Raw genomic sequence first — 23,345 nt, forward strand, 5'->3', positions numbered from 1 at the left:
ATCTCCCTAAAATCTCTTCCAACTGTAATGTCAACGAGAGGCAAGCAATGCAATGCAATGCAGAATGCAGGCGACAATTCCGTCGAGCTGGTTCACTCGCTTCGTGCTGTCCCGGGAGGATCTCAACTTGGACAATAACACGCTCAGCCTTTCCTTGAGATACTGCTGGAAATGGCAAGAAAAAAAGGATAGGATTAGTTTGATCATTCCTTCAAGTCTTTGAATGCAAGGCAATGCACAAAGAAACAAAGAAACCGATAAATCATGAGACGTCGTCCCTAATAATCCAACAGAATACAGAAGAGAAGAATCTCAATTTGAAATCAAAATCAAAATCCGATAACACGCTCAGTAACAAGAATCAATCAATCATTTCCCCTCCCCTCCGAAAAAGAAAGGTAAACAATGAAATCGCTTACTTCTGATCAGAGGGGATGAATGAAATAAGGAAATGAAGAACATAAATTAGAGAGGCTGAGGGCATGCATGCGGAAACGAAATCAAATTAAGCTTCATACAAATAGCAGCAGCAGCAGCAGCAGCAAGAAACAGAGTTGTTGACTCTCAGAAATTAAAATAAGAAGAAGATGGGTCGGTTGGATCGGGTTGGGTTGGGTTGGGTTGGACTGGATGAACAATGTCTTGGGGTGTTGGTGTTAGAATAAAAAGAAAAGGATAAAGCTGCTCAAGGAAACGAAATGAATTTTGATGCACTGCATCTGTATATGTTGGTGACTCTCGGTATTCAATTCTCTGTATCCCTTGCCCTTTCCTTGCTGCTATCCTTATTCTCCCTTGCCCCTTCCTGATGTTTGTTGCTTTGTTTTATGATTTTCTAGAGAGAGAAAGAGAGAGAGAGAGAGAGGTTTGGTTCAGTGAATTGGACTGTACGCATTGACAAGTGGGCCACTCTTTGCTGACATGCAAGTTGCTAGTTTTGGAAAATCAGGCTGGGTTCCCCGAGGTACTTCACCCCTGGCCTCCCCCCTCTATTCTTCTCTCTCTCTCTTTCCTTCTCTTTCTAAAAAAAGGCCAACCCGTTCCGCATCTACTTTTAAAACTTGCAATGTAATTCACCCCTTTTAGATGAGGATGAGCCGGGTCTTGTCAACCGTTAAGGTCTTCAAAAATATTTTTTAAATGACTGGAAATGATGCTACGAGTTGACTGTATTCATTCATTAAGCTCTTCTTTAATAATGTTTTTAAAATAATTAAAAGTATTTTTAAGTTTCAAAATACTTGAATTACTTTTTACAAAAACTATCATGCGTTTGTTGCCGAAAACACTTCAAATATTTTTTTCATGATTTATTTATATTTTTATTAAAGATTAATTTTAAAAATATTTTCATCAAAATTACTTTTAATTATTTTTTAAAAGTATTTTCAAAACCAGCTCGTTCATTTTCTATGCAAATAGCAAAACTGTGATGGTCAAGTATGGAATCATTCCATTCCCTGTATGGATGTCTTGAGATACTTTCGTAACTTAGGTTTGTGATCTATTTCAATTCCTTACAACATCTTCAAAATATTGCACTTTTATATCTTAAGTGCTATTTTATTTCAAAATAATACATCTGTTACATTTTTCATCTATTGATCCGTTAAATGCTGACGTGACTGCCACATATATGCCACGTTGCTTCCAAATGTCTGCCACATGACAAATAAAATAACTTTTTATTTATTTTAAAAAAACCTGAATTTTCTCCAAAAAAAAATGAAAAAAAAAATAATAATTAAACCCACTATCCCTCACCCCTCACCCCTCCCCCCAGCGACCCAAATCCCTATCCCTAACCCAAAAACCTCCAGCAGCAGCAAGAAGAAGAAGAGGGAACCTCCAGCAGCAGCAAGAAGAAGAAGAGGGAGGAATGAGGAAAAAAAAAATCCCAAAACCTAGTTCCTCCCCCCCCCCCCCCAATCTTATCCCCCTCATCCTCCTCTCTTCTCCCCGCAACTCCCAAACCCATCTCCCCCATCTTCATCTTCCCTGCAACCCAGGAAAAAAAAAAAACCCAAATCCCGTCTCGCCATCACCGGGTTCGTGGAATGGGTGTGGATTTAAGGAGTGGGGGGTGTGTAGAGAAGGGAAGAGGGTGGGTGCAAAGGGAGGGAGGGTCACGGGTTGGGGGGTGCGCAAGGAGGGTCGCGGGCGGGTGGGGGTTCTTTATGGGTTTCTGGTTTTAGGGGGGGAGGTTATTGGGTTTCTGGGTTTTGGTTTGGGGGGTTGACGGGGGTGGTTTATTTCAGTTTTTTTTAATTTTTATAATTATTATTTATATTTAGAAGATTAAGGTTTTTAAAAAAATTAAAAAATTAATTTTTGTTTGCCACGTGTCAAACATTTGGCAGCCGCGTGGCATATATGTGGCAGCCACATCAGCATTTAACAGATCAAGGAATGAAAAATGTAACGGATGTATTATTTTGAAATAAAATAGTACTTAAGGTATAAACATGAAATGTTTTCAAGATTTTGTAAGGAATTAAAATAGACTCCAAACATGAGGTATGAAAGTGTAATTTACCCCCTTTTTTTATATATATTTTTTGTTTATTTTTTTAACAAACGATATTATCCATTTTAAAGAGGTAGGAAAAGTGAGCTAAGCCTCATAATGGACTAGTATTAATGTGATCCAAATTTGTTTTTGACGAAAATTAAACCTAAAATTTCTCACTTACAAGTAAATAGGAACATCACTAAATAGAAATACTAGTTACGAAGATCCTGAGTCTTGGTTGCATTTAAAAATTGCAATTGGGTCCAGTCAGTGTGCCCCTCCGTCCCCATGGTATTCTCCTTTTTTAGTCAATCAGACAGCACATATTTCATCTGATCACCAAATCAAAATCCTAGCATGTCGATTAAGGAGGATAATTATCTCATTTTCTAATCTCTCTTATCTTCTTTCTCTTTTTATTTGAACAGTTACGGTTTAATCACGTTAATATCTTATATTGATTTTTTTATAAAGATAATAAGATAAAGAACAATTTATGAGAAAATGAAATGAAAAGAGATGAGACTAAAATGAAGAAGAACCCTCCTCCGTCAATTAAATAAAATGAATGATTAAAGATTCAAATTCGTTATCAAGAAACTTTATTTTTTCCGGATCAAGGAAACTTTTATAAAGTTGATTTGTCCCCGTCCGTCCGTTAACCAAGTGATTAGAGATCCAATCAATATTAATTAATTAATTAATTCTATTATTCTAGTTTTGTTTTGGGCAGACGACACGAAACCATCTCAAAATTAACAAAACCCACGGAGACCGCCCACAGCATAACAATATTAATCCGCAACTCTTTCTACTTTTAACTGGCTCGATTCGAATAATATATAATGAGACAAAAATCCACTTGGTTCATTGCAAAACAAGTAATGCCCTCTTTTCTTAAAAGTCAAAATCCAAACAACGCAAAAATGAGAACAAAACAAGAATATGGGGCCGGCGGCACAGAGGGAGAATTGTATTTGTAAGGTCGTGTAGAAGAATATGTATTATTCTCTTTATGCAGTGTCTTAACAAGAGAGATAAGGAATCATTTTCCTTCAAGAAATACAAATCCATATAGAAAATGATAACTAGAATCAAATCTAATCTAGAATTTACATTTAAATTAGAAGTTTACAACAAATTAAAGAAAAATTTAAGAAAAATGAAAACCAGAAATGGAAGCCCATAAATAAATAAATAAAGGATGAAGTTCATGTAACTACCTAATTTTTAAAGGTGAGTTGAAATTGATTATACCTTTTAAGACATTCAAAATAACTACTTAACGTTTTCAAAAATAAACATTTGTTATGTTCACTAGAGTTAAAAAATGGACAAATATGCAGTGGCATCAAGCGGACATGAGAAATGCCAACTGTGCAATGCATTCTACTTCTATGGCGCAATTGGTGTTAATAGTTGTGGATGACACATTAGATTCAACGTGTATTTAATTAGAAGTTTACACTTCTGTTACTGTTCATTTTTAACAAAAAATCATATTTTTGCATTTTTCTAGTACAATTCACTACATTTTATTTATCTTTTTTTTTATTATTAAAACTAAAGTTTTTTTGAACTTTTCGTTAGTTTCCTAAATTTTTTATAACACGTCTATTGAAATTTCAAAGTTATCAAAGTTGAAGATAGAAAAAGACGAATTAGTTGTGTAGAAAATTTATCTCTTCTAACTTCGACAAAATTTATAGAAAAAGATGAAATAGTCATGTAGAAAATTTATCTCTTCTAACTTCGACAAAATTTGAAGTTTGACATTTATTTTTTGGCCTAATTGGATAAATGAATCTTGTGGTGATATATATTCCGAAAATAGCCCATATGATAAAAAAAAAATTCAGATTTAAACTCCTGTAGTAAAATCAGTTGGGAATTAAGTTCAAAATCAAAATTTTCATGATTTTCTCCCTTAAACTGCTTTTTTTTTAAGGTAAAGGGGTTACATAGTGCAACCTCTTCAAACAGTTTCTCAACAATGTTCTTCCAAAAGCTTACTAGCTCAATCCCAAGAACAAGCTTGAATTCCAACAATCTTATATGAGAGCAACAATGAATCAAAGTCTTCCAGCACTGATTTGATAAATTCGTCCATTTTTTCTCTATTAAAAAAAAGGAATTGTTATTAGCACTTCAAAAATCTCATTTTACACTCCAAATTTTCTATTTTGGGAAAGAAATACAACTTGTGAGGAGTGTAGAATGAGTTTTTTACCGTTTTCTTCTATACATAAAACTAAGAATTTCAAAAAAGATAAGGTTGGCTGCCCACTTCGGATTTTTTTGGCGATGGTCATGGGGATTTGTAAATCGTGTACGTTTATCGTACATCGTACAATCAGTTTTTGTTAGGTACTGTTTGTATTTAATTTTAAATAAAAATATTTAAAATGATTTCTGACCGTACGATGTATGATGAACGGATATGATTCACGAATCCTCGAGATCCTCGTAAAGAGGATCCGACGAGCATCCAGATTCGCTGGCTGCTTCGCAACTGGGGCCCGCAGAGGATGCTTAGTTGTTGAGGGTGGAACCATGGCTAACGGGGCTAACGGAGAACTAATGAAAATTTAGTTTTTATGCTTAAATTCTAATGGAGTTTACCACAAAGGTTTAAATCCTATATTTTTTTTACCACAGGAACGACCTTTTAACTTCCCTATTATTACATGATTATTTATACAATTAGCCCTTATTTTTTATTCAATCTACAATGAATTTGGTAAATAATTTAATTTAATCTAATCCTAGTCTAATCCTAAACACCGTCCGAGTGTATGCATGTGTGTAATAGTGGGAGATAGATTTGATATGCAGCCAAGCCAGCAGAATACGCATGAATCATGATGATGGCATATGGGCATGCATGTGTGATGTGGACCTTCACTACCCAACTCAATGCATCTTTTATCCAACTAACAATTAATTAATTAAATATTATACAACGTGTAATTTGAAAATGTAATGCAATTTTCTTTCCCTGAATTGTGTAAATTGTGTAATTCCCATGATCCCATGATCCCATCGCATCCCATCCCATTTTTATTTTTTCAAAGGATGGAAGTTTTAAATAAATTCAAATGGAAGTGACTTCATCAAAGGTCAAAATACGGAACAACCATTCTGGTTTCAAAGGGTCTCATCTATGAAGGCAATCCTCACTCGAAACAAAAGAAGCCACTAATTATGCTTTCTTATTACAATCACAGGTAGCAAAAAAAATAAAAATTCTACTAACCTCAATTGTTGTTGTAAACATTGTGTGTCATATAGGCAACCTTCAAGCATAGCATTGTATTATTACATTGCACCGCTAGACATCCTATCCCATACTTGAGAATCTATTTGAAAAGAAATTTTTCTAAGACCGGGTATTTCATGGATGCTCCACATATCATAATATAAATGAAGAAAATATATTTTTTTCGTGTTTCTCTATCTTATTTATTAAACATAGAGTATCTGCTTGAATTCCAGACTTCTGGAAAAATTTCTCCTCTATAAGAGACAGATTTCCTTCCTTGTACAGGTACAATACAACCCTTTTCTTAGCCTTTTTGCCATGAATCCGGATCCTCTTTGTGTGGATCCTAGGAATTTATGAATCATGCATGTTCATCGTACATCGTGCGGTCAGAAATTATTTTAAATATGTTTATTTAAAATTAAACACAACCAGTACTTTACAAAAACTAATCGTACGATACACGATGAACAGAAACAATTCCCGAATTCCAAGATTCTCACAAAAAAAAAATCCGAAAAAGATCCTATTGGTTTTGCCATGCCCTCCTCTGAGTCTTGTCTGTTTTTTTTTTTTTTTCCTTAATATTTGAATTTTGAAAAGATTGAATTATTTGCACTTTCCGCGCTCTCCATCAACTCCGGCACGGCAACCCCATTCGTTCTCCACCGCACCACCAGCAGCAGCAAATTAGGCAAGTCAAGGAAATTATCAAATTCACAACACCGACCACTACCATAACCAAAAAAAAAATAAAAAAAATAAAAAACACGAGGACCAATGGTGGTAGGCAAGTGCATGAATCAAAGATATATAGGATAAGTTAGGGGGTGCGATGGGACTGTCGGACTGTGAATAGAACTAACGAATTATTACTAGGATTTGTAGTCAAAGTTATTTTTGAAATTTACATAATTCCTTTTTAAAATTTAAAAGAAAATTTTTATTTGAATCCACTTAGCCTCGTTCTACATTTAACTTATTCTCTACATTTATATTATTTTTAATAAAAGAATTAATATCTATTTAAACCCAATTTTATACTTAAATTACCCTTACAAACCCAATTCAAAATATGAATTTATCTTTAGACCCATTTAAAAAATAAAATCCCAATTGAATAATGTGGTGAAGTTTCTACTTGTTTATGAATCTTCTATATACTTTCTTGATATCTATGTCCCCATGATTGTATTTGCATAAGCATAAAGTACATGCTTTCGGATGTCTATACTCAAAACACCATAGAAAATAAACTAATAATAACTTTTCTTTCTATGCAGATATTGTGATATGCGGCAATAGGCAGTTAGGCGAGAATGCTAGGGGGTATTGACAAAGTTGCCATAGGTGTAGAGAATGGTGATGGACAATTTGTGTGGCCCGTAGCGGTGGAGGATGAGCTTGCCAAACTCTACCCATCTCAGAATTTACGAAATGAAAGGGCATTTTTGTAATTTTACTAAGTTTGGGATATTTATTTTAAAAATTGCTTTTGGTCTTAATTGGTGTGCCCAAGGGGGCCCACCCTTGATTTTGTTCCCTGGCCCACTGCTTTCTCCTTCCTCCTTCCCGTGTAAAACTCTCTCTCGCTCTTTCTCTCTCCATCACTTTCTGTCTTTCTCTTAAGCACTCCTCGAACCCTCTCTCTTATCTGCAACGCATGCTCCTCCTCATCCCCAAGCTTAACAACAACAACAACCCTTCCCACTAGACGTAGGGATCTCGAGAAACCCAGGTAAACCTTTGTGGAACCCCAAAAGTGACGGAGTCACTATTCACCGTCTTCCCCGTCGGACTCTGACGTGTTTCGTGACTTTTCCAACGTTGGTAAGTTCCCTCAAACCCTTGGGATGTGTTTTAAGGTTAGATCGAAGCTTGTTTTAAGTTGTGCATACGTGTTAATAACAAAAAATAGCTCTAAGTAGCTTTTCCCAGTTTTCCTACGAGCACCGCCACTTTCGACGCGTTTTTCGGCCAAACCACGGCGAGTTAGCCATCATGAAATGTGCCATTCTCTTCATTTCATTGTGTACTACAACTTTGGTTTTTGAATCACTTGATTTGGTTGAGTATCGAATAAGTTATGAGCGTTTGAAATGTTGCCTAGAAAGCGGCCAAACCTTGGCCTGAAACCGGATCGACCTGACCTAATAACCCCAACCCAGATCCTTTGGGCCATGTAACCCGCCATAAACTCTAGCCTATAACTTGTTGCCCAGGCCCGACCTTGCGGCCCAACCCAAGCTCCTGGCTAACCCAGAACCCAGGTCGTGTGTGGGCGCGCATGAGCGTCTACCTTGGCCTGCGTGTGGAGCACACATGCCTCCACCGAAAGTATTGTGCGCTGCGTCGTCTACAGCGGTGCCGATGACTTTTCTGGCTAACTTTCCGGCCACCCAAATCAATGCGTAGCCATCCAGGCTGCCACCCCGTGTCAACACGTGGGGGTACCCGGGGTCCCTCTTATGTTTTTTGACATCCGTTTCCCGAAATTCAACCGTTTTATTATAGTTTTATTAATTGGTAACTTTATGTGCTTAGGTGCAATTGTGCATGGCGTTTCCATTCTCTTTTGTTTGCATGGCTCTTCAATGGTGAAATAGTTGTGAGTGCACCCCTTCTAAAATGCATGATTTTACTATTAGAAATGCATACATGAAAAACATGGTTTAATTGTTACATTTTATGAAATGTTTATGAGTAAATTGGATTTACACTTTATGTTATATTATCATGCTTTATCAGCTTTACGTTCTTTGTGGTATATATGATTGATGACTATATACATACTTATGAACGTGGTTTTATGATATGACGTTTTAGTTATTGAGCTCCAATTTGAGATATATATATATATATATACATATATATATATATTAGAAATATTATGTTAATGTTCTTATGTGTTTGCTTAGTGATTATTCAATGATACTGCCTATGAGCGAATAGTCCTGCCTACGGGTGAATAGTCTTGCATACAGTCGAATGATATATATATATATATATGGCTTTGGCTGGGTGTAGGTTGGTGGCTTCAACTGGAAGATATTTATTTTTGGCTTCGACTGGGCGTTTATAGGTGGCTTCGGCAAGAAGATATTTATATTTGGCTTCGGGGCGGGCGTAGGTTGGTGGCTTCAACTAGAAGATATTTATTTTTGGCTTCGACTGGGCGTTTATAGGTGGCTTCGGCCAGAAAATACTTATATATGACTTCGGCCGGAAGATATTTTTATTTGGCTTCGACCGGGCGTTTGTAGATGGCTTCGGCCTGAAGATATTTATATTTGGCATCAGTCGGGTGATGTAGTGGCTTCGGTCGATTATGATAACACTACTAAGCATATTATATACGATATATGTTTTATGCAAAGGTTTTATGGCATGCTAGGTTTTTTGAAAAACCTATTACATATTATACTATTGAGTTTTCATAAATTTTGGGGGTTAATACGTTGATGAGTAACTGTTTTAGTATTACTCATATATAAACTTGGTTCACTCATACTTTGTTTTGCCCCCCTTCAAGACTTAGATTCTAGGCGTACAATCCCGGCATCAAGGCATTCTCACATCTGCATCTTCGTGTCCTCTCGGTGTAGGATCCATCTCCTTGTTCATTCAATGTTATATTATTCCTTTTTAGTGTCTCGATTTAGTTGTATGCTATGAACACGTTCCACAAATGCATATTTATTATAATTAAATTTAAAAGTTTTATTTATGTCGGTTAATTGTTCTTAGTTCTCATGCATCCTAATACGACTTTGTCACTTTCGGGTGTCAGCCAGTATGTGCTTACCCTATTGTTTGGTGAATATCAGGGTCGGGCGTGTCATCTACTGTGGAGATGATGTGTTATACTTAGAGGTGACTTATCGTTAGGAACACTCACGTCATTCTCAAGTTGGGAAACCACTTTTTTTCCTTTGAAATATTCAACCAAGAACAGAGTTTTGAGTCCAAGGTGAGGCTTCACCACGACCTACACAACGAAACCTAAACCCCCCAAACCAATCTTCTCAACTTTCAGTGTTGATGGCCGTAAATTGAAACTCAAAAACTCATATTCCCAACTCTATATTCTATAATAAATAGAAATCAAACGAAAAAAAAAAAGCATTTCAATGTAGGATCAACGTAGGGTTTTAGCCAACGTAGGATAAACATTACATGATGGTAAGGTTTAATTTAGGTGTGGGTTTATTGATAAATTTCATTTTATTATTAATTTTATCTTGTACTTAATGGTAATAATGCAATAAGGTAAAAAAACATTTCATATTTAAAGTTAAGTTGAGTGTAGAAATAGGTTATATAAGTTCAAATAAAATTTTCAAATTTAGAATCGGTAAAAGTAATTTTTTATCATCAATCATTTTGATCATCCCATAAGAAATTTAGTTAAACAAAGAAAGAAAATAACAAAAATACTTTCAAATTTGGCCCATTGGTCCTTATTCAACAGAGTTTTTCCTAGAAGAACAAAAATAGTTGATAATGAACAAACTCAAGTGCCATTTCTATTGATTTCAAATTTTAATGACTAAAGTGAAGAAGTATGTTAATTTCAAGAACGGTTAAAATGCCTTATTACTACCGCATTCCTTCATTTTAGGTTCCTACTCGATGTTGATTTGACTTTATCATCTACCACATTCCCTCATTCTAAGTTCCTAGTTCCTACTCAATGTTGATTTGACTCTATCATCTACCGCATTCCCTCATTCTAAGTTCCTACTCAATGTTGATTTGACTCTATCATCATAATACTATCTCAAATATGTTCTTATGCTACAAACAAGTTGTCTGTATACCAGAATCCAGATGATGATACAACATTCTGAACGGAAGAGGATCCACTTTACAGGAATCCTAAGGATCTCCATATTCTAGTCGTTCATCATCTATCGTGCAGACAGTTATCGTTAGGTACTATTTGTGTTTAATTTTAAATAAAAAAGTCAAATAATTTCTGATCGTACGATGCACGATAAATGATTAATATGTGAGAATCCCTAGAATCCTCATAATTTGGATCCGGATGGGATCCAAATCCATCCTGAACCACCAACAATCCATCCATCTAAATAATAAGAAATCGATTTAAACAGCAACCAACAACTTAAACAGCAACCATAATAATTAATAATCATAATATAGACAAGGTAAGTAAGAAAGATACAGATTTTAAACATTAATAATCATATTATCATCATAATCCTGTTCACAATCACTGAAAACTCAAATCACTTGATCACCCCAAAGCGAAAACTGCAACATCTATTAGGCTATTACAATAACACACCAACTGTAACACCTTTCCCTTCCATGATCCATCCAACCACAGCAATCACACCAATTTCTCCTCCAAAACAGCTTAACTTACCACCAGAAATAATGCCTCAATATTGATCTATTATTCCAAAACACCAGTACAGATAAACAGACGACAACAACTACTAGTTTCGCTTGTCAACCCAACCCAACATCCCTCTCTAATCCTGCAAAGACAACATTTCAAAGTTAGCTATAACCGCAAGAAGGCAATGAATCATGGATTCATGATAAAGCATTGCGACTCCGTTCACCCGATAACAAACAAAACATAGTCACACTTATTGAGCACGTATGCATAAAAGTTAATATGCAATGCAACCGTGAGTTTTATTTACAACTGCAGAGCATATGTGGGCAAAACAAGTGAAAGCTCAACGTTGTAATCTGTACATAAACGAATACAATTCCGATACTAAAGGGGAAGTTGCAAACATTCCATCAAGTGGTAAGTCAGGGAACAAGTACATTATCATTCATAGTTAGTATACACCACACCATACACAGAGCATAATTATAGTTGATCATTCATTTATGTCCTCCTTTTCAATTTGTTCCATCATATTCATACGGTAAATGATTAACTGTTTACGGATGGGCCATGGTGGTGACATACATTAACAATTTAACACATAGTCTAATAGTTGATCCCTGTTTCAAGGTTTTTGATATATATATAACGGATCAAAGAGATATCATATCAACTACAAATGATCCACTATCTACTCTTGGAGATTCATGAGAATCATGCAGAATGCACACATAGTTTACATATATACACATTACCTCATCATCATCGTCATCACCGCCATCTTCCTTGTTCTTCTTGATGCGTGTAGTACCACCCTCCTTGACAATGGGCAACTTCATGGCTCCAAAGGGCGTGTCCACATTGATATTCCCTTTGATGCTGTAGCCGGTACCCTTTCCCCGAATCATATCCCAGAGCGCAGACCCGAAATCCTTAGGCCTGAAGGTAATGGGAACGTCGACATAAGTAATGCCCTTTTTAGTAAGATTGGCAGACTTGGCGAGCTCTGCACCCCCAATGCTCTCATCACACAGCCAAATCTCGTAGTCGAGGGCATTGAGGCCTAAGTCAAAGTCATTCATGTTCTCCAGCTTCAAATGGAGGACCGCAACGGTTTCCTCAAAGGAGAAGGTTTGAAACCTGATCTTCTCAACATCGACATCAGGCTTGTAAGGGATGGGGATTTCTCCAGTTTTCTCGAGGGGGATAGTGATTCTGCCGATGACAGGGACATCCACAATGAGATCGACCTTGACCCTGTACGGAATGATGCTTCCAGGCTTGATGTCATGGTAGGTGCTCTTGATGTCATCGTACACCAAGTGGATGGGAATTTTGACAGTCTCCTCCCCGTGGGCGTGGATTGTCCCAGCATCGGGGATCAACCCGGAGACAAGTTTCCTCCCATCACTTTCGATCAAGTAGTTAATGTCGATGAGAGGGATGGGAACCGGATTAGGGTTCTTGATGAGCACATCCACCACGATCTCGGCCTTTTCGAGATTGATGCTGGGGATGTGAACGGCAGTAACATCGGCGGTTGGCTTGCCGAACCCAATGGCACCCTCGATCTTCTCCCCAATGTCATGGATGAAATCCTTCACCTTGTCAATAAATCCACCCTCCTCCTCCCCCTCCTCCTTCTTGTGATCTTTCTTCTCCTTAGCGCCCCGATCCACAATGTCCGGCTTATCATCAGACGACGCCATGGAATCCCCTATAAATTAATAAACATATATAAATTTGCAATCGATTCCCTTATATGGTTCTTTTCGACACACTAAATCAAACAGAGAGGTCAATCATCAGAGATGTGATGGGACGAGATCTAAAGGTCAATGATCGAAATACTTACCTGTTACCGGAAGTTCCTCCCCAATTCAAGCAGCAGCAGCAGCAGAGATTCAAAGAAAATTCAATCCAGGTACAAGTAGAATTGCTAACTTGAAAAGCAGTGGACAATCTCTTTACATTTTTGGCCGGCTGATCGCATTAATCATTTTTTGAAATTGTGTTGATAAAATATATGAATTAGTGTTTATTTTTATGATTATTTATGAGGAAGCCGGGCGACGTGTACCGTCCGTGTTGTATAGATAGAGATGGAAGAGGTCCCACCTCATTAAACTGTACGCGGGACTCACGCCAATCTCCGTTAATCTGTTTGGTAATTAATTTGGCCAAATAAGGTAGGTAAGTAAATTAGTTACTTTTCATTTTTGTTTTTTTTTTTTATAAACGATAGCGTTAGTAGATTAAATTGTTAGTTGTTAAGGAAAAGGAGATAGGTGGAAACCAAACTCGTATCAAATGGCATAAGGATCGGTGCTTTTCTGTCACTGTGATAAAACGTCATTTACTTTTTTTCTAGTTGTTATATTGTTGGAGTTGGATAGGACATAGGTTATGTGTCTTTTGCTTCAAATTCAACCCAAAAATAGATAGAATTTTAACAAAACATTCATAGTACTATTCACTTTTAACGAAAAAAATATTTTTATTCTAAAAAGTCGGTACTATTCACTTCCAATACATTTTTATCCTTTTGATTAAAACTTAGTTTTCAAACAATTGTTATTAGTTTTCTAAAAATAAATTCAATTGAAGGGAAGGGAAGGCTCAGCAAAGATATTCCAACTTCCTTTTTTATCCTTTTTATTCCATCTGATTAGCTGGAGACTGACTGGGGTTGTAATACTAAAACAATCAAAATGCAAATGAAATGAATGAATGATCAGATAATGGTGCCATCCGGAATTACTGCACTCGGAAGGAGGACTAGTATTCCGTCACGAATACAATATCCATCACTTTCTCTGTCCGCTTCTTTCACATTATCTTTATTGATGATCTGCACCAAGCACACACAGCCATTAGTCCACAATATTATCATCAAAACCCCACTCATGCTATTTCATTAAATTGAAGATAATGAAAAACCGAGTGAGCGTTCTGAGATTCATACAACAAACTCCACCTAATGGAACAAGGCTTTGTTGTTGTTGTTGAGGATAACGGAAAATAGTAGTATATATCCTTACATACATACATACATACATACCATAACATTGTTGCCAATTCTTGCATTCTTGTCGATAATAGCCTTCCTTACTTGAGTATCTTCGCCAATTCCCATCACGGGGATCGCACCCGCCATGCCTTTCCTCTTCCCTCCATCTTCTGTCTGCGACTCTCACTCTCACTGTCAGTATAAAATAACATAGAGAAAAAAGAAAGACAACAAACAACAAAGGTCAAGGGGATGGATCCTTAGTCCTTACTTGGTACGTGGTTGAACCCATGATGATTGAATCCTCGACTATAGCCCCATTTCCGATTCTCGTCCTCATACCAATTACCGCGCCTTTGATCCTGCATCCCTACTCTTGTACAAGTCCAAAACCCCCATGCATTCAGTTTACATCAGTTGAGTATGTACTAGTTTTTCGGAGACATCCAACCGATAAAATTTGAAGAAAGAATTCAAAATCCTACAAGAACAATGCTCTGCTTACATTGAGGATGCAACCATCTCCAATTACACTGTTTGTAATTACAGCGTCTGTTATTTGAGTTGGAGGCAGACGCCGAGGCAATGTGTAGACCGGACTTTCTCTGTCGTAGAAGCTGCGCTATATATATGCAAGCACCAAGTTTGTGTGTTAGTCAATGACATTGAGGACTGAGCGCTCCAAATCAGCTTTCAGCCTTTCCCCGCACATTATGTGTGTGTGAGTGTTAAATGTTATATGTATGAGATCGAGTTACTGACTTATATCCTACGTCTGCATCCTTTGTGCTTTGCATATTTGCTTCGTAGAATGCTTTAATATTCCTCATGTCCTCCCAATATCCGTCAAATGCATAAGCTTGAACCTGACCCCTCGCACAAAAAGCGCAGTACTGTGCTTGAATTAGCACTCTGAAAGTAATACCACAAGAGAAAAATAAATACATATTACACTATGTATGCAGGTATGACCTTCATTCCGAAAGATATGGCACCCGGAATTACTTCACTTGTGAAGTCATTTCCCTTTGGAAAATGTTCTTCCAGAAGCCTTTTCATTACACCTCTGTTGATGAGATAAATTCCCATACTTGCCATACTACTTTGAGCCGTACTGTTCGATTTTCTTGAGCTTTTGGCCTGAAAATTCAGTTTTATGCGGCCTCAGAAAACACCGGAAATCATACCATATGAACAGACATTTGTGGAAGACAAAAAACAAAAAAGAATCTGTTGAATAGTACTTACCGAAGCAACATTAACCGACTTTCCCTCCAAATTCAGTCTGAAATCTGTAACTTGATTTTCAGAATTCACATTTAGAAAGCCAAATCCCGGATCATGAAGTCTCCTGGCAACAGATGTAGCAATGGTAATGTCAGCGCCATTGTCTCGGTGGGACATGATGAGTTTCTGGTAGTCCATTGTGTAGAGATGGTGACCGGGAAGGACCAAAAACTCAGTCACGGGATACTTTTCCAGCACCCACAGACATCTTCTCACAGCATCAGCAGTTCCCTAATATCAAGTTACTAAAACTTCAAGACTCTGAACTGTAACTACCGAAGTAATAAAAGTCAGGATTATTTTCAGTACACGAGAGATTTCAGACCTGAAACCATCTGTTATTACCGGGGCTCTGATACGCGGCAATGACCTGAACAAAGCCCTCATTCCCAAGACCAACTCCAGAGTAAGCTCTGGAAAGGTGGGAATTGAGAGAAGTAGAGTTAACCTGTGTGAGAGCATATATGTGGCTTATGTTGCTGCTAATGCAGTTGCTCACAACTGAATCAATGAGCCTGTAATTTGCCGCAATAGGTATCGCCCCTTCTGATCTTCTCTTTGTCAGCGGGTAAAGTTGTGACTCGTGCCCATCCCCGAACACAACAGCTGCCACACTCTGACATGAATAAATGTAGACATACGTAATCTAACCGATGCTCATGAATCATCTAACCGTATTGTGAACAAGAATTGATTAAAGATAATATCCTATACGCGAACTAGCATTTCCGTTAGAGGTAATTAAAGCAACTTGAGAGTTTATGCATCATTGGCATGATTTAAGCAGGAATTGAATTAAACCTGAGTGGCCGGAGGAAACAACGAAGTTGGAGTCTCAGGCTGGTGTGACTTGGATATCAAGAAGCTCGGAGGAAGAGTGGTAGAATGAAGCTTGAGGGAATGGTTTTCGTGAATCCTACCATCTGATGCAGTAACGGAGCACTTTGTGCGGATGCCAACAACGGAGGGAAAACAACGATGAAAGATCACCATCACGATATACAGACAGAGCACGACAAGAGAAGTGAATGTATGTACAATTGCAAATCTATATTGAAGGAATAATTTGCTCGCCTTCGTCTTCTGAATCCAACTGGTTTAAGACCAAATAGATCGTATAACAAGGGGAATATTTAGCAAACCTTGCTTGCATTGCGGCAACGTGATAAGAGACCTGATTAGAATCAACATTTTTAATAACGTAACTTTGATTCTGAGCTTCTTCTTTTTCTCTTTGTTCTTTTCAGCTGTTTGTTCTCTTTGTTTTCCTATGTCTTCCAAGTTATTCATTTCCTAAACAGCTGCACAAACAAAACCTCTGCTGTTTAACAACAAAAGCTTGTCCAATCTCTTCAACTGCAAATGACGTTCTTACCCTAACAAGTAACACCCTTTTCAATTACATGGTACTTGCAGGAAAAGATGTCTTTTGATAAGGGAAAGGGATCATCTCCGGATCCCTTCCACCAAATCCACCAAATCAATCAATCCGGGCTTTTGAAATTTGATTCAACGGCTATAATCAGAGGGCCCTTTTAAAAGTTATAATAACTTTAGCCGTTGGATCAAATTTCAAGGGCCCTGATTAGGTGATAGAATGAATTTGATGGAAGAGATCCAGAGAGGTTCTGTTTCCTTTGATAAGGGCAGTTTTGTCACTTTACTGTTGGGCATTTTGGAATGGAGTGGCATCCAAGGCAGGCATTGTTGGCTCTCTCATCTTCCTCTGCCCGTCTTCTCTTTAAAATAATATGAAATGAAGAAACACATGCCATAAAACTAGTATGCGTTTTCAAAGTATTTTATAGGTCTTTTTATTTTGCTGTGATGTGAAGACAGTCCAGGGTGGCCATCCCTTGTGAGTTTCCGCCGTAGGAGAGCAACTTATAAGGAGTTAGTTGTTACCTTTCGATCCAATAATACATTGTCATATGTCATGTGGAGAAAAACTTACACTTAACGGTGTCTGATTGGATCGGAACACCACATTGCAATGAGCATGTTCCATGTAAGTCTTTCTCATAAGCAGCTGTATCCGAGGTTTTTTTGCAGCTTAGATATTTTAATTCAATACCGTAACCCTGATAACAAAAGGGGCTTGCACCTAGCGAAATCTTCGGATACCCGACCTGTTTCTTTACATCGACATCTTAAGTTATGAGCCACATTCCCAACATGAAAGCTCTGTGCAAATGTACACGAAACACAGGTATGCTAACTTGGCTAAGAGCAGCTCATCTAGTAACAGCACCAACCACTTCCTCTGGCCTCGTACACCAGCCACCAAAACATTGCAAGAGAAGATGGTACTACAGCAACAAGACCTCCTAACGGCGTTTTGTTCTAGATTTCAACCTCATGTTAAAAAGTGAGATGTTTAATGAAGGAGCCACGAGGATCGAAGAATCAAATGCTTGTAAATGTGGAATAGCAACACAAAATCACACGTACCCAGAAAGCGATGAGCTTTTTATTCATAACATCAAACATACTTCTTATTTCTACTCAATTGCTCTTTATCAGGGTTTAACAATCAACAAAGAGCCGACCACAGTTTGGGATAATGTGGTTTACCATGTTCCAGTTTTAGATTACCCACAAGACATATATTCTAGCAGTTCAAAAATGGAACAACAACAACAATGAACACATCTAGCAACGGAAAACATTGAGTCACTGACCAAACTACAAATTTATCTGCCTCTCCTCAGACTCAGAGTAACATTACCATTACTTCAGTTGGTGCTCAAACAAAGATGCCATCTCAATCTGCGGTGCAAATCAAAATAATCATGAACGGGTTATACCTAAACTAAAAACAGAGAAAAATGAAATTACCCTTGGAACAAACAGAAAATATATAAAAGCGCAGTTCATGAATAAACAATCCCGTCTTCAACATGGAACCTACTTGCATCTATCCTCTTATTCATACAAACTCCCTAAAGGCCAGGTTATATTAGTGTCATATGGAAGGGTTTTAATCAGATTACAGTTTCTAATTAAAAGTTAAATTATATTAATGCATTGGATTAAGTTTAAACACTACATTTTTATAATTCTCAACACTCAAAAGAAAAATATAAAGGGAAGCAATTAACCAAAATCAAATGCAATACCTACGCTACCAAGATAACTTAATTAAGAATAATTTGATATCAACTTACAGCTGTCATAGCAGTCTCTGCACCCTTATTTCCAGATTTACCACCCGCTCGATTGATAGCCTGTGATGGTAGTAAAAGGAAACAGTATGATCGATCATATTTCCCACTCCTGTAATAAAAAGAAAACTCTCTAGAGTTTTCAGTGCTACATTTGAATACTATGATAAAATATTTACCTGCTCCATATCATCACAAGTTAGGACACCAAATACACACGGCACTCCTACAGCGACATAAGAGAAGCAGTTCAATTTTTTTAACGAGGAAACAGAATTCAAGCATATCAGAAGAAAAAGGAACCTTAATGTATGCGAGAGAGACTACCACCAACCCAAGAATAGATTCGGGAATGGACAGATCATCCCAGCAAAAAACTAATATGGAAACTAACAAAAAACAAACAGGCAGCAACCTGATTGTAATCCGGCTGAAAGTACTCCGGATGCTGCTGAATTAGCAACCGCATCATAATGGGTTGTATCACCTCTAATCTACTGACAAGAAGCAGTTGATAAATTAGCTTTCATGGACACAATGTACTATTTTATAAGGATAAACAAAATGCATGAAAGTACCACAGCTCCGATGCATAGAATTGCATGATATTTTCCCAAACTTGCAAGCCTCTGTGCAGTTACACCGATTTCAAAACTACCAGGAACCCACACAACCTGAGGGAAAGGCAATAGCAATAATCAGTCAAGGTCATGTAAAATCAGCTGGTGGAAAAGCAAGAAAGAAACATAAGACATGATATTTACTGACGGAAGCGGAACGAATGCAGAGTATGTGTGTACGTATTTGTGAGTTTATTTATGTTACATACGTCAACATCCTCGTCTTGAATTGAGTAGTTGCTGAAAGTGGTCAGAGCTCCCTCTAACAGCTGCTTTGTTATAAACTCATTGAACCGCGCCACAACCTGAGATTTGATAAGATTTGGAAGCATTAAAAGATTTAGGAAGGCATTAAACATCAGAAGACTTATTAGAAGAAACATAATTCGATTGGATTGTAAATAAGAAAGGAGAAGAGAGTTAGGGAGGGAGGAGTAGCGACCACTGACCACTGCGAAACGGAGGCCCTGAGTTTTGGTGACGGAACCCACGAGATGGCGAACAGCCGCTGTCTGAGCAAAAGACGAACGCTCCTTCCTCTCAATTGCACCTGCAATCAGAAACAAAACCAAAATCGATTTTGCTTTGCCAAAAACCAGATAATAACAATAAGAAAGCAGAAAAGAAATGGTTGAATTATAATCTACTAAGAGAGAATAAAAAAAGTCAACCTCCTCCTCCTATGGAAAACGAAGAGGAAGATGGCGACGAAGAAAGAGAGAGGGATTTGGGAATCTGAGACGACAGGAGAAGGCGTTGAATGCTGCTGCTGCCTCTGCCTCCGTGGGAACGACAAGTATCCGGCGGTGGGAGGAGGCGAGAGTTGAAACACTGTGTTGAAGCCCAAGCAGCAGCCATTTTCTTCCTTCAACTTTCACAGCAACAGACAGATCTCTTAAGTGATTTTAGACCTACACCAAAACGCTGCGTTTAAAGTGCACTCTTTCCTTCTCTCTCTGACACTTACACAGTTCTCAACAAAGAAAGAAATTGGGAACTTAACAAAAAAAAAAATCACATTTTAAAAAAAGTTAAAATTTCCAAGCCATTTTTATCTTAATAAAACCCTAATCAAATCAAATCCCCCCCTGCGACGTCCTCTGTCCTAAAACCCTAACCCCCAAAGAAGCCTCCGCTACAATGGCGACCATGCTCAAACTTCCAGCCGCCCATTGTGCGATTCTTCCTCCTCAGCAGCTGAAGCGGGCGTTCTTGGCTGGAGCTGCAACCACCAGATTGGATGCGGCTACCGTCTTCACTGCTCGGAGGCAGACACTTTCATTGTCGTCGTCGTCAGCTGCAGCAACTGCAAAGGTGATGTCAGTTTCAGCCGTACCCGGCCAAAGCGTTGAGCTTGAGCAGTCTCCCTCCAAGAACAAGATTGACATTCCTATCATGGTAATGCTTTCCTTATCTTATTACTTGTTACTCTGCTACTCTAAATCAATAGCCTTTTCAGAAATTTCAATCAATTGCCGTCAAACTCCCAGCACCTATGATAATTTGCATGATTGGAACTTTGATAATTCAAATCATAACTCCCAGCACGGCAGCTATGTTAGCGATGCCAAATTCCATGAATTTGTCTTCTTTTTGTCCAAAAGGTAAATGGATGTAGTGGCAAAATGGGGAAGGCCATCATCCAAGCAGCAAATTCTGCCGGACTCACCGTGGTTCCAGTTTCTTTTGGCTCCGCTGAGGAATCTGGCCAAACCGTCCAAGTCGGTGCAAACGAGATTCTAGTGCATGGTCCTCATGAAAGAGAAAGCACCCTTGCATCCCTTTTCCAGAAATATCCCAATTTGATTGTCATCGACTTCACCGTCCCTTCTGCGGTCAATGGTAAGTAATACCGTAGGTTTGGAAAACTCTATATCGACGTTCGTTTACTTCAAAAGTGTTTTCTTTTCCATTGTTGCTGCAAATAGTGTAGGTGATTCTGTGTCTTTATTCTCTTGGGGTTTTTTTTTCCATCGTATCCAGATAATGCAGAGCTATATTGCAAAGTTGGAGTGCCCTTCGTGATGGGAACAACAGGCGGGGACAGGGATCAATTGTATAAGACTGTAGAAGACTCAAAAGTCTATGCAGTGATTTCTCCACAGATGGGGAAACAGGTGATTAGGATTTGGTACCTTAATGGTTTCTAATATTCTGGGGGCTTGCCTACCATATCCTAATCGTTGTTTGGTATGAATAGGTTGTGGCATTTCTTGCAGCCATGGATATCATGGCTGAGCAATTTCCTGGAGCCTTCTCTGGGTATTCTCTACAGGTACTTCACTTTTCCCTTATAATTTGTTACTGATGCTAAATATAATATAAGAGAAAGTAATTATTTGATAAAAAGGTCATGTTTCAGTATAATATTGACATTCATTTGACTGGTGTGCTACATTTTTCTGAAAGTTCTTCTTTTATATGTTTTCTGTTCATATTATCCGATGTGCCTTGTTCATATATTTTAAATTTCAGGTGATGGAATCCCATCAAGCAACTAAAGTTGATGCATCAGGAACTGCCAAGGCTGTTATTTCTTGCTTCCAGAAGTTGGGGGTGTCCTTTGATATGGAACAGGCATGTTAATTGATACATGTTAATCATAGCCTTTGATAATTAGAAATGGTTAATTGTAGCATCTCTTTTTCATTTTGCCTCATCCGGTTAGTTTTATATGGAACACGTTAGACTCCTTATTACTTTATTTTTCAAATTTGCGAGGAAAGTAGGCTTGTTTTACATATCATTTTCTTTGAGGTTAAGAAAGCATGGTCAGTCCCATTACATGAAGTACCAAATAAACTTGGATAACTCTTCTTTCATCTTTCATCCTTCATCATTTTATTTATTTTTCAATCTTCTGACAAATTTCATCAGATCCAATTGATCCGGGATCCCCAGCAACAACTGGAGCTGGTGGGAGTTCCAGAGGAGCATTTGTGTGGTCACGCATTTCATATGTATCATCTGACCTCACCTGATAAAACGTAATAAGAATATCCTCTTTCGCTGTCTCTCTTTCTCTCGCAGACAAATTTTCTTTTGTTTATAGTTGTAACTCTGGTCCATTGAATTTATTTCCCCTTTTTGCAGAGTTTCTTTTGAGTTTCAGCATAATGTTTGTGGGAGATCAATATATGCAGAGGGTACAATCGATGCTGTTATTTTCCTTGCCAAGAAGGTGCTGAAGCTTTTCTATCCCTCTTTTGCTTTCCTACTTGCTGCAGTGCTCATGATGGTTTTAATAATAATGAAATTTTGGTCTTAAGAAATAATATATTAATGAACTACTTTGACGACTGGAAAGAAGATTGGTTAAGTTCCTATTCAAATATAGTATCTGATTTGAATACTCATCAATTATTTGGCTAGAATATTGATAACGTATATTTAGTGATTAAGCTAGAAACTCGTAGGACCTTTTATGCAATACTTTACTTTTATGATATGAAATATTGTATGAATGCAGATTCATTCGAAGGCAGACAAGCGGATCTACAATATGATGGATGTCCTGCGAGAGGGTAACATGCGATGATAGTTGGCTTTGTACGAAGGGTGTAGTCTGTAGTAGTAAATTAACTAGTTTAAAATAATTGGATTCTGTTTGAGGAAAATAGGGACATAAGTTTCGGATTAGTAGTTTCGACCTTATCTTTGTCAGTTATTGTTTTCCTTCCTGCTAATGTTTTGTAGTTTGGTTGAAGGAAACATGAATATATAAGTTTACGTTTATATTCGAGATGCACCTGATATTGTTGGCCGATATGGTAGTGTGCACAGACAAGCTGTTGAGCAGGCTTTTCTTGTCTTGGTTTATGAACATTCGAACACGACAGATGTGCTTGGCCGTTCAGTTAAGCACAGAAACTAAGTGATGGTGTTTGCTAGTGTTGTTCCTGCAAACAGGTGCTCTAGTTTGAATAGCGTGCTGCTGCCTACTAGTAGTCCGAATTACTAGGATGCATCGGAACGCAAAATTTGAGAGAGTATCAACTAACCCAGAGCTGGTTGGTATGCTCCCATTACCTTTACCGTTTTACTTGATGTTACAAGGTTCAATAGAAATATGAACCAACACCAAATAGAAGCAATGCAACCTTCAAATTGCAGCGCTTG

General features: G+C 37.8%; 4 protein-coding genes and 1 long non-coding RNA gene across 6 annotated transcripts; 1 reads left to right on the forward strand and 4 right to left on the reverse strand.

Moving 5' to 3' along the window:
• Positions 1-72: 72 nt before the first annotated feature.
• Positions 73-1,025, reverse strand: LOC137717461 (uncharacterized). Of its 2 annotated transcripts, none has more exons than XR_011065775.1 (2): positions 519-1,025; positions 73-165 (listed from the first exon to the last, which is right to left on the reverse strand). It is a non-coding gene; the product is annotated as an uncharacterized lncRNA (long non-coding RNA). The 2 variants fall into 2 exon arrangements; XR_011065774.1 differs by having other exon boundaries at positions 420-1,025.
• Positions 1,026-10,916: 9,891 nt separating this feature from the next.
• Positions 10,917-13,170, reverse strand: LOC137718134 (desiccation-related protein At2g46140). The gene is made up of 3 exons (XM_068457641.1): positions 13,001-13,170; positions 11,901-12,862; positions 10,917-11,281 (listed from the first exon to the last, which is right to left on the reverse strand). The coding sequence occupies exons 2-3, from the start codon at positions 12,852-12,854 to the stop codon at positions 11,276-11,278; spliced, it is 960 nt and encodes a 319-aa protein (XP_068313742.1). The 5' UTR covers positions 12,855-12,862; positions 13,001-13,170; the 3' UTR covers positions 10,917-11,275.
• A 589-nt stretch (positions 13,171-13,759) lies between these two features.
• Positions 13,760-16,860, reverse strand: LOC137720199 (inactive glucose-1-phosphate adenylyltransferase small subunit 2, chloroplastic). The gene is made up of 9 exons (XM_068459239.1): positions 16,244-16,860; positions 15,768-16,058; positions 15,404-15,673; positions 15,128-15,295; positions 14,918-15,021; positions 14,661-14,772; positions 14,427-14,525; positions 14,207-14,329; positions 13,760-13,996 (listed from the first exon to the last, which is right to left on the reverse strand). The coding sequence occupies exons 1-9, from the start codon at positions 16,433-16,435 to the stop codon at positions 13,880-13,882; spliced, it is 1,476 nt and encodes a 491-aa protein (XP_068315340.1). The 5' UTR covers positions 16,436-16,860; the 3' UTR covers positions 13,760-13,879.
• Positions 16,861-17,890: 1,030 nt separating this feature from the next.
• LOC137718713 (6,7-dimethyl-8-ribityllumazine synthase, chloroplastic) lies at positions 17,891-20,183 on the reverse strand. The gene is made up of 8 exons (XM_068458259.1): positions 19,898-20,183; positions 19,676-19,776; positions 19,436-19,531; positions 19,185-19,280; positions 19,022-19,100; positions 18,786-18,832; positions 18,610-18,669; positions 17,891-18,211 (listed from the first exon to the last, which is right to left on the reverse strand). Exons 1-8 carry the CDS (start codon positions 20,082-20,084, stop codon positions 18,173-18,175), a joined length of 705 nt encoding a protein of 234 aa, XP_068314360.1. The 5' UTR covers positions 20,085-20,183; the 3' UTR covers positions 17,891-18,172.
• Positions 20,184-20,236: 53 nt separating this feature from the next.
• LOC137718702 (4-hydroxy-tetrahydrodipicolinate reductase 2, chloroplastic-like) lies at positions 20,237-22,961 on the forward strand. Its single transcript, XM_068458251.1, has 8 exons — positions 20,237-20,624; positions 20,831-21,068; positions 21,210-21,343; positions 21,427-21,501; positions 21,702-21,803; positions 22,104-22,213; positions 22,320-22,407; positions 22,696-22,961. Exons 1-8 carry the CDS (start codon positions 20,367-20,369, stop codon positions 22,762-22,764), a joined length of 1,074 nt encoding a protein of 357 aa, XP_068314352.1. The 5' UTR covers positions 20,237-20,366; the 3' UTR covers positions 22,765-22,961.
• The last annotated feature ends 384 nt before the right edge of the window (positions 22,962-23,345 follow it).

The sequence above is a fragment of the Pyrus communis genome, chromosome 1, assembly GCF_963583255.1.
Source record: "Pyrus communis chromosome 1, drPyrComm1.1, whole genome shotgun sequence".
NCBI lineage: Eukaryota > Viridiplantae > Streptophyta > Magnoliopsida > Rosales > Rosaceae > Pyrus > Pyrus communis.

What these genes read in the sequence shown, in the direction of transcription:
- LOC137718134 (XM_068457641.1), bottom strand. Translation starts at nt 12,854, where the DNA reads ATGGCGTCGTCTGATGATAAGCCGGACATTGTGGATCGGGGCGCTAAG.
- LOC137720199 (XM_068459239.1), bottom strand. Translation starts at nt 16,435, where the DNA reads ATGGTGATCTTTCATCGTTGTTTTCCCTCCGTTGTTGGCATCCGCACA. An exon ending in TGTTTCCTCCGGCCACTCAG is followed by an intron (nt 16,059 to 16,243) that starts GTTTAATTCAAT and finishes TATTCATGTCAG; the next exon opens with AGTGTGGCAGCTGTTGTGTT. An exon ending in AGTCGGTTAATGTTGCTTCG is followed by an intron (nt 15,296 to 15,403) that starts GTAAGTACTATT and finishes CTGAATTTTCAG; the next exon opens with GCCAAAAGCTCAAGAAAATC.
- LOC137718713 (XM_068458259.1), bottom strand. Translation starts at nt 20,084, where the DNA reads ATGGCTGCTGCTTGGGCTTCAACACAGTGTTTCAACTCTCGCCTCCTC. An exon ending in GTTTTCCATAGGAGGAGGAG is followed by an intron (nt 19,777 to 19,897) that starts GTTGACTTTTTT and finishes TTCTGATTGCAG; the next exon opens with GTGCAATTGAGAGGAAGGAG. An exon ending in TTCAGCCGGATTACAATCAG is followed by an intron (nt 18,833 to 19,021) that starts GTTGCTGCCTGT and finishes ATGTCGCTGTAG; the next exon opens with GAGTGCCGTGTGTATTTGGT.
- LOC137718702 (XM_068458251.1), top strand. Translation starts at nt 20,367, where the DNA reads ATGGCGACCATGCTCAAACTTCCAGCCGCCCATTGTGCGATTCTTCCT. An exon ending in TCTCTGGGTATTCTCTACAG is followed by an intron (nt 21,502 to 21,701) that starts GTACTTCACTTT and finishes TTTAAATTTCAG; the next exon opens with GTGATGGAATCCCATCAAGC. An exon ending in TGTCCTTTGATATGGAACAG is followed by an intron (nt 21,804 to 22,103) that starts GCATGTTAATTG and finishes AAATTTCATCAG; the next exon opens with ATCCAATTGATCCGGGATCC.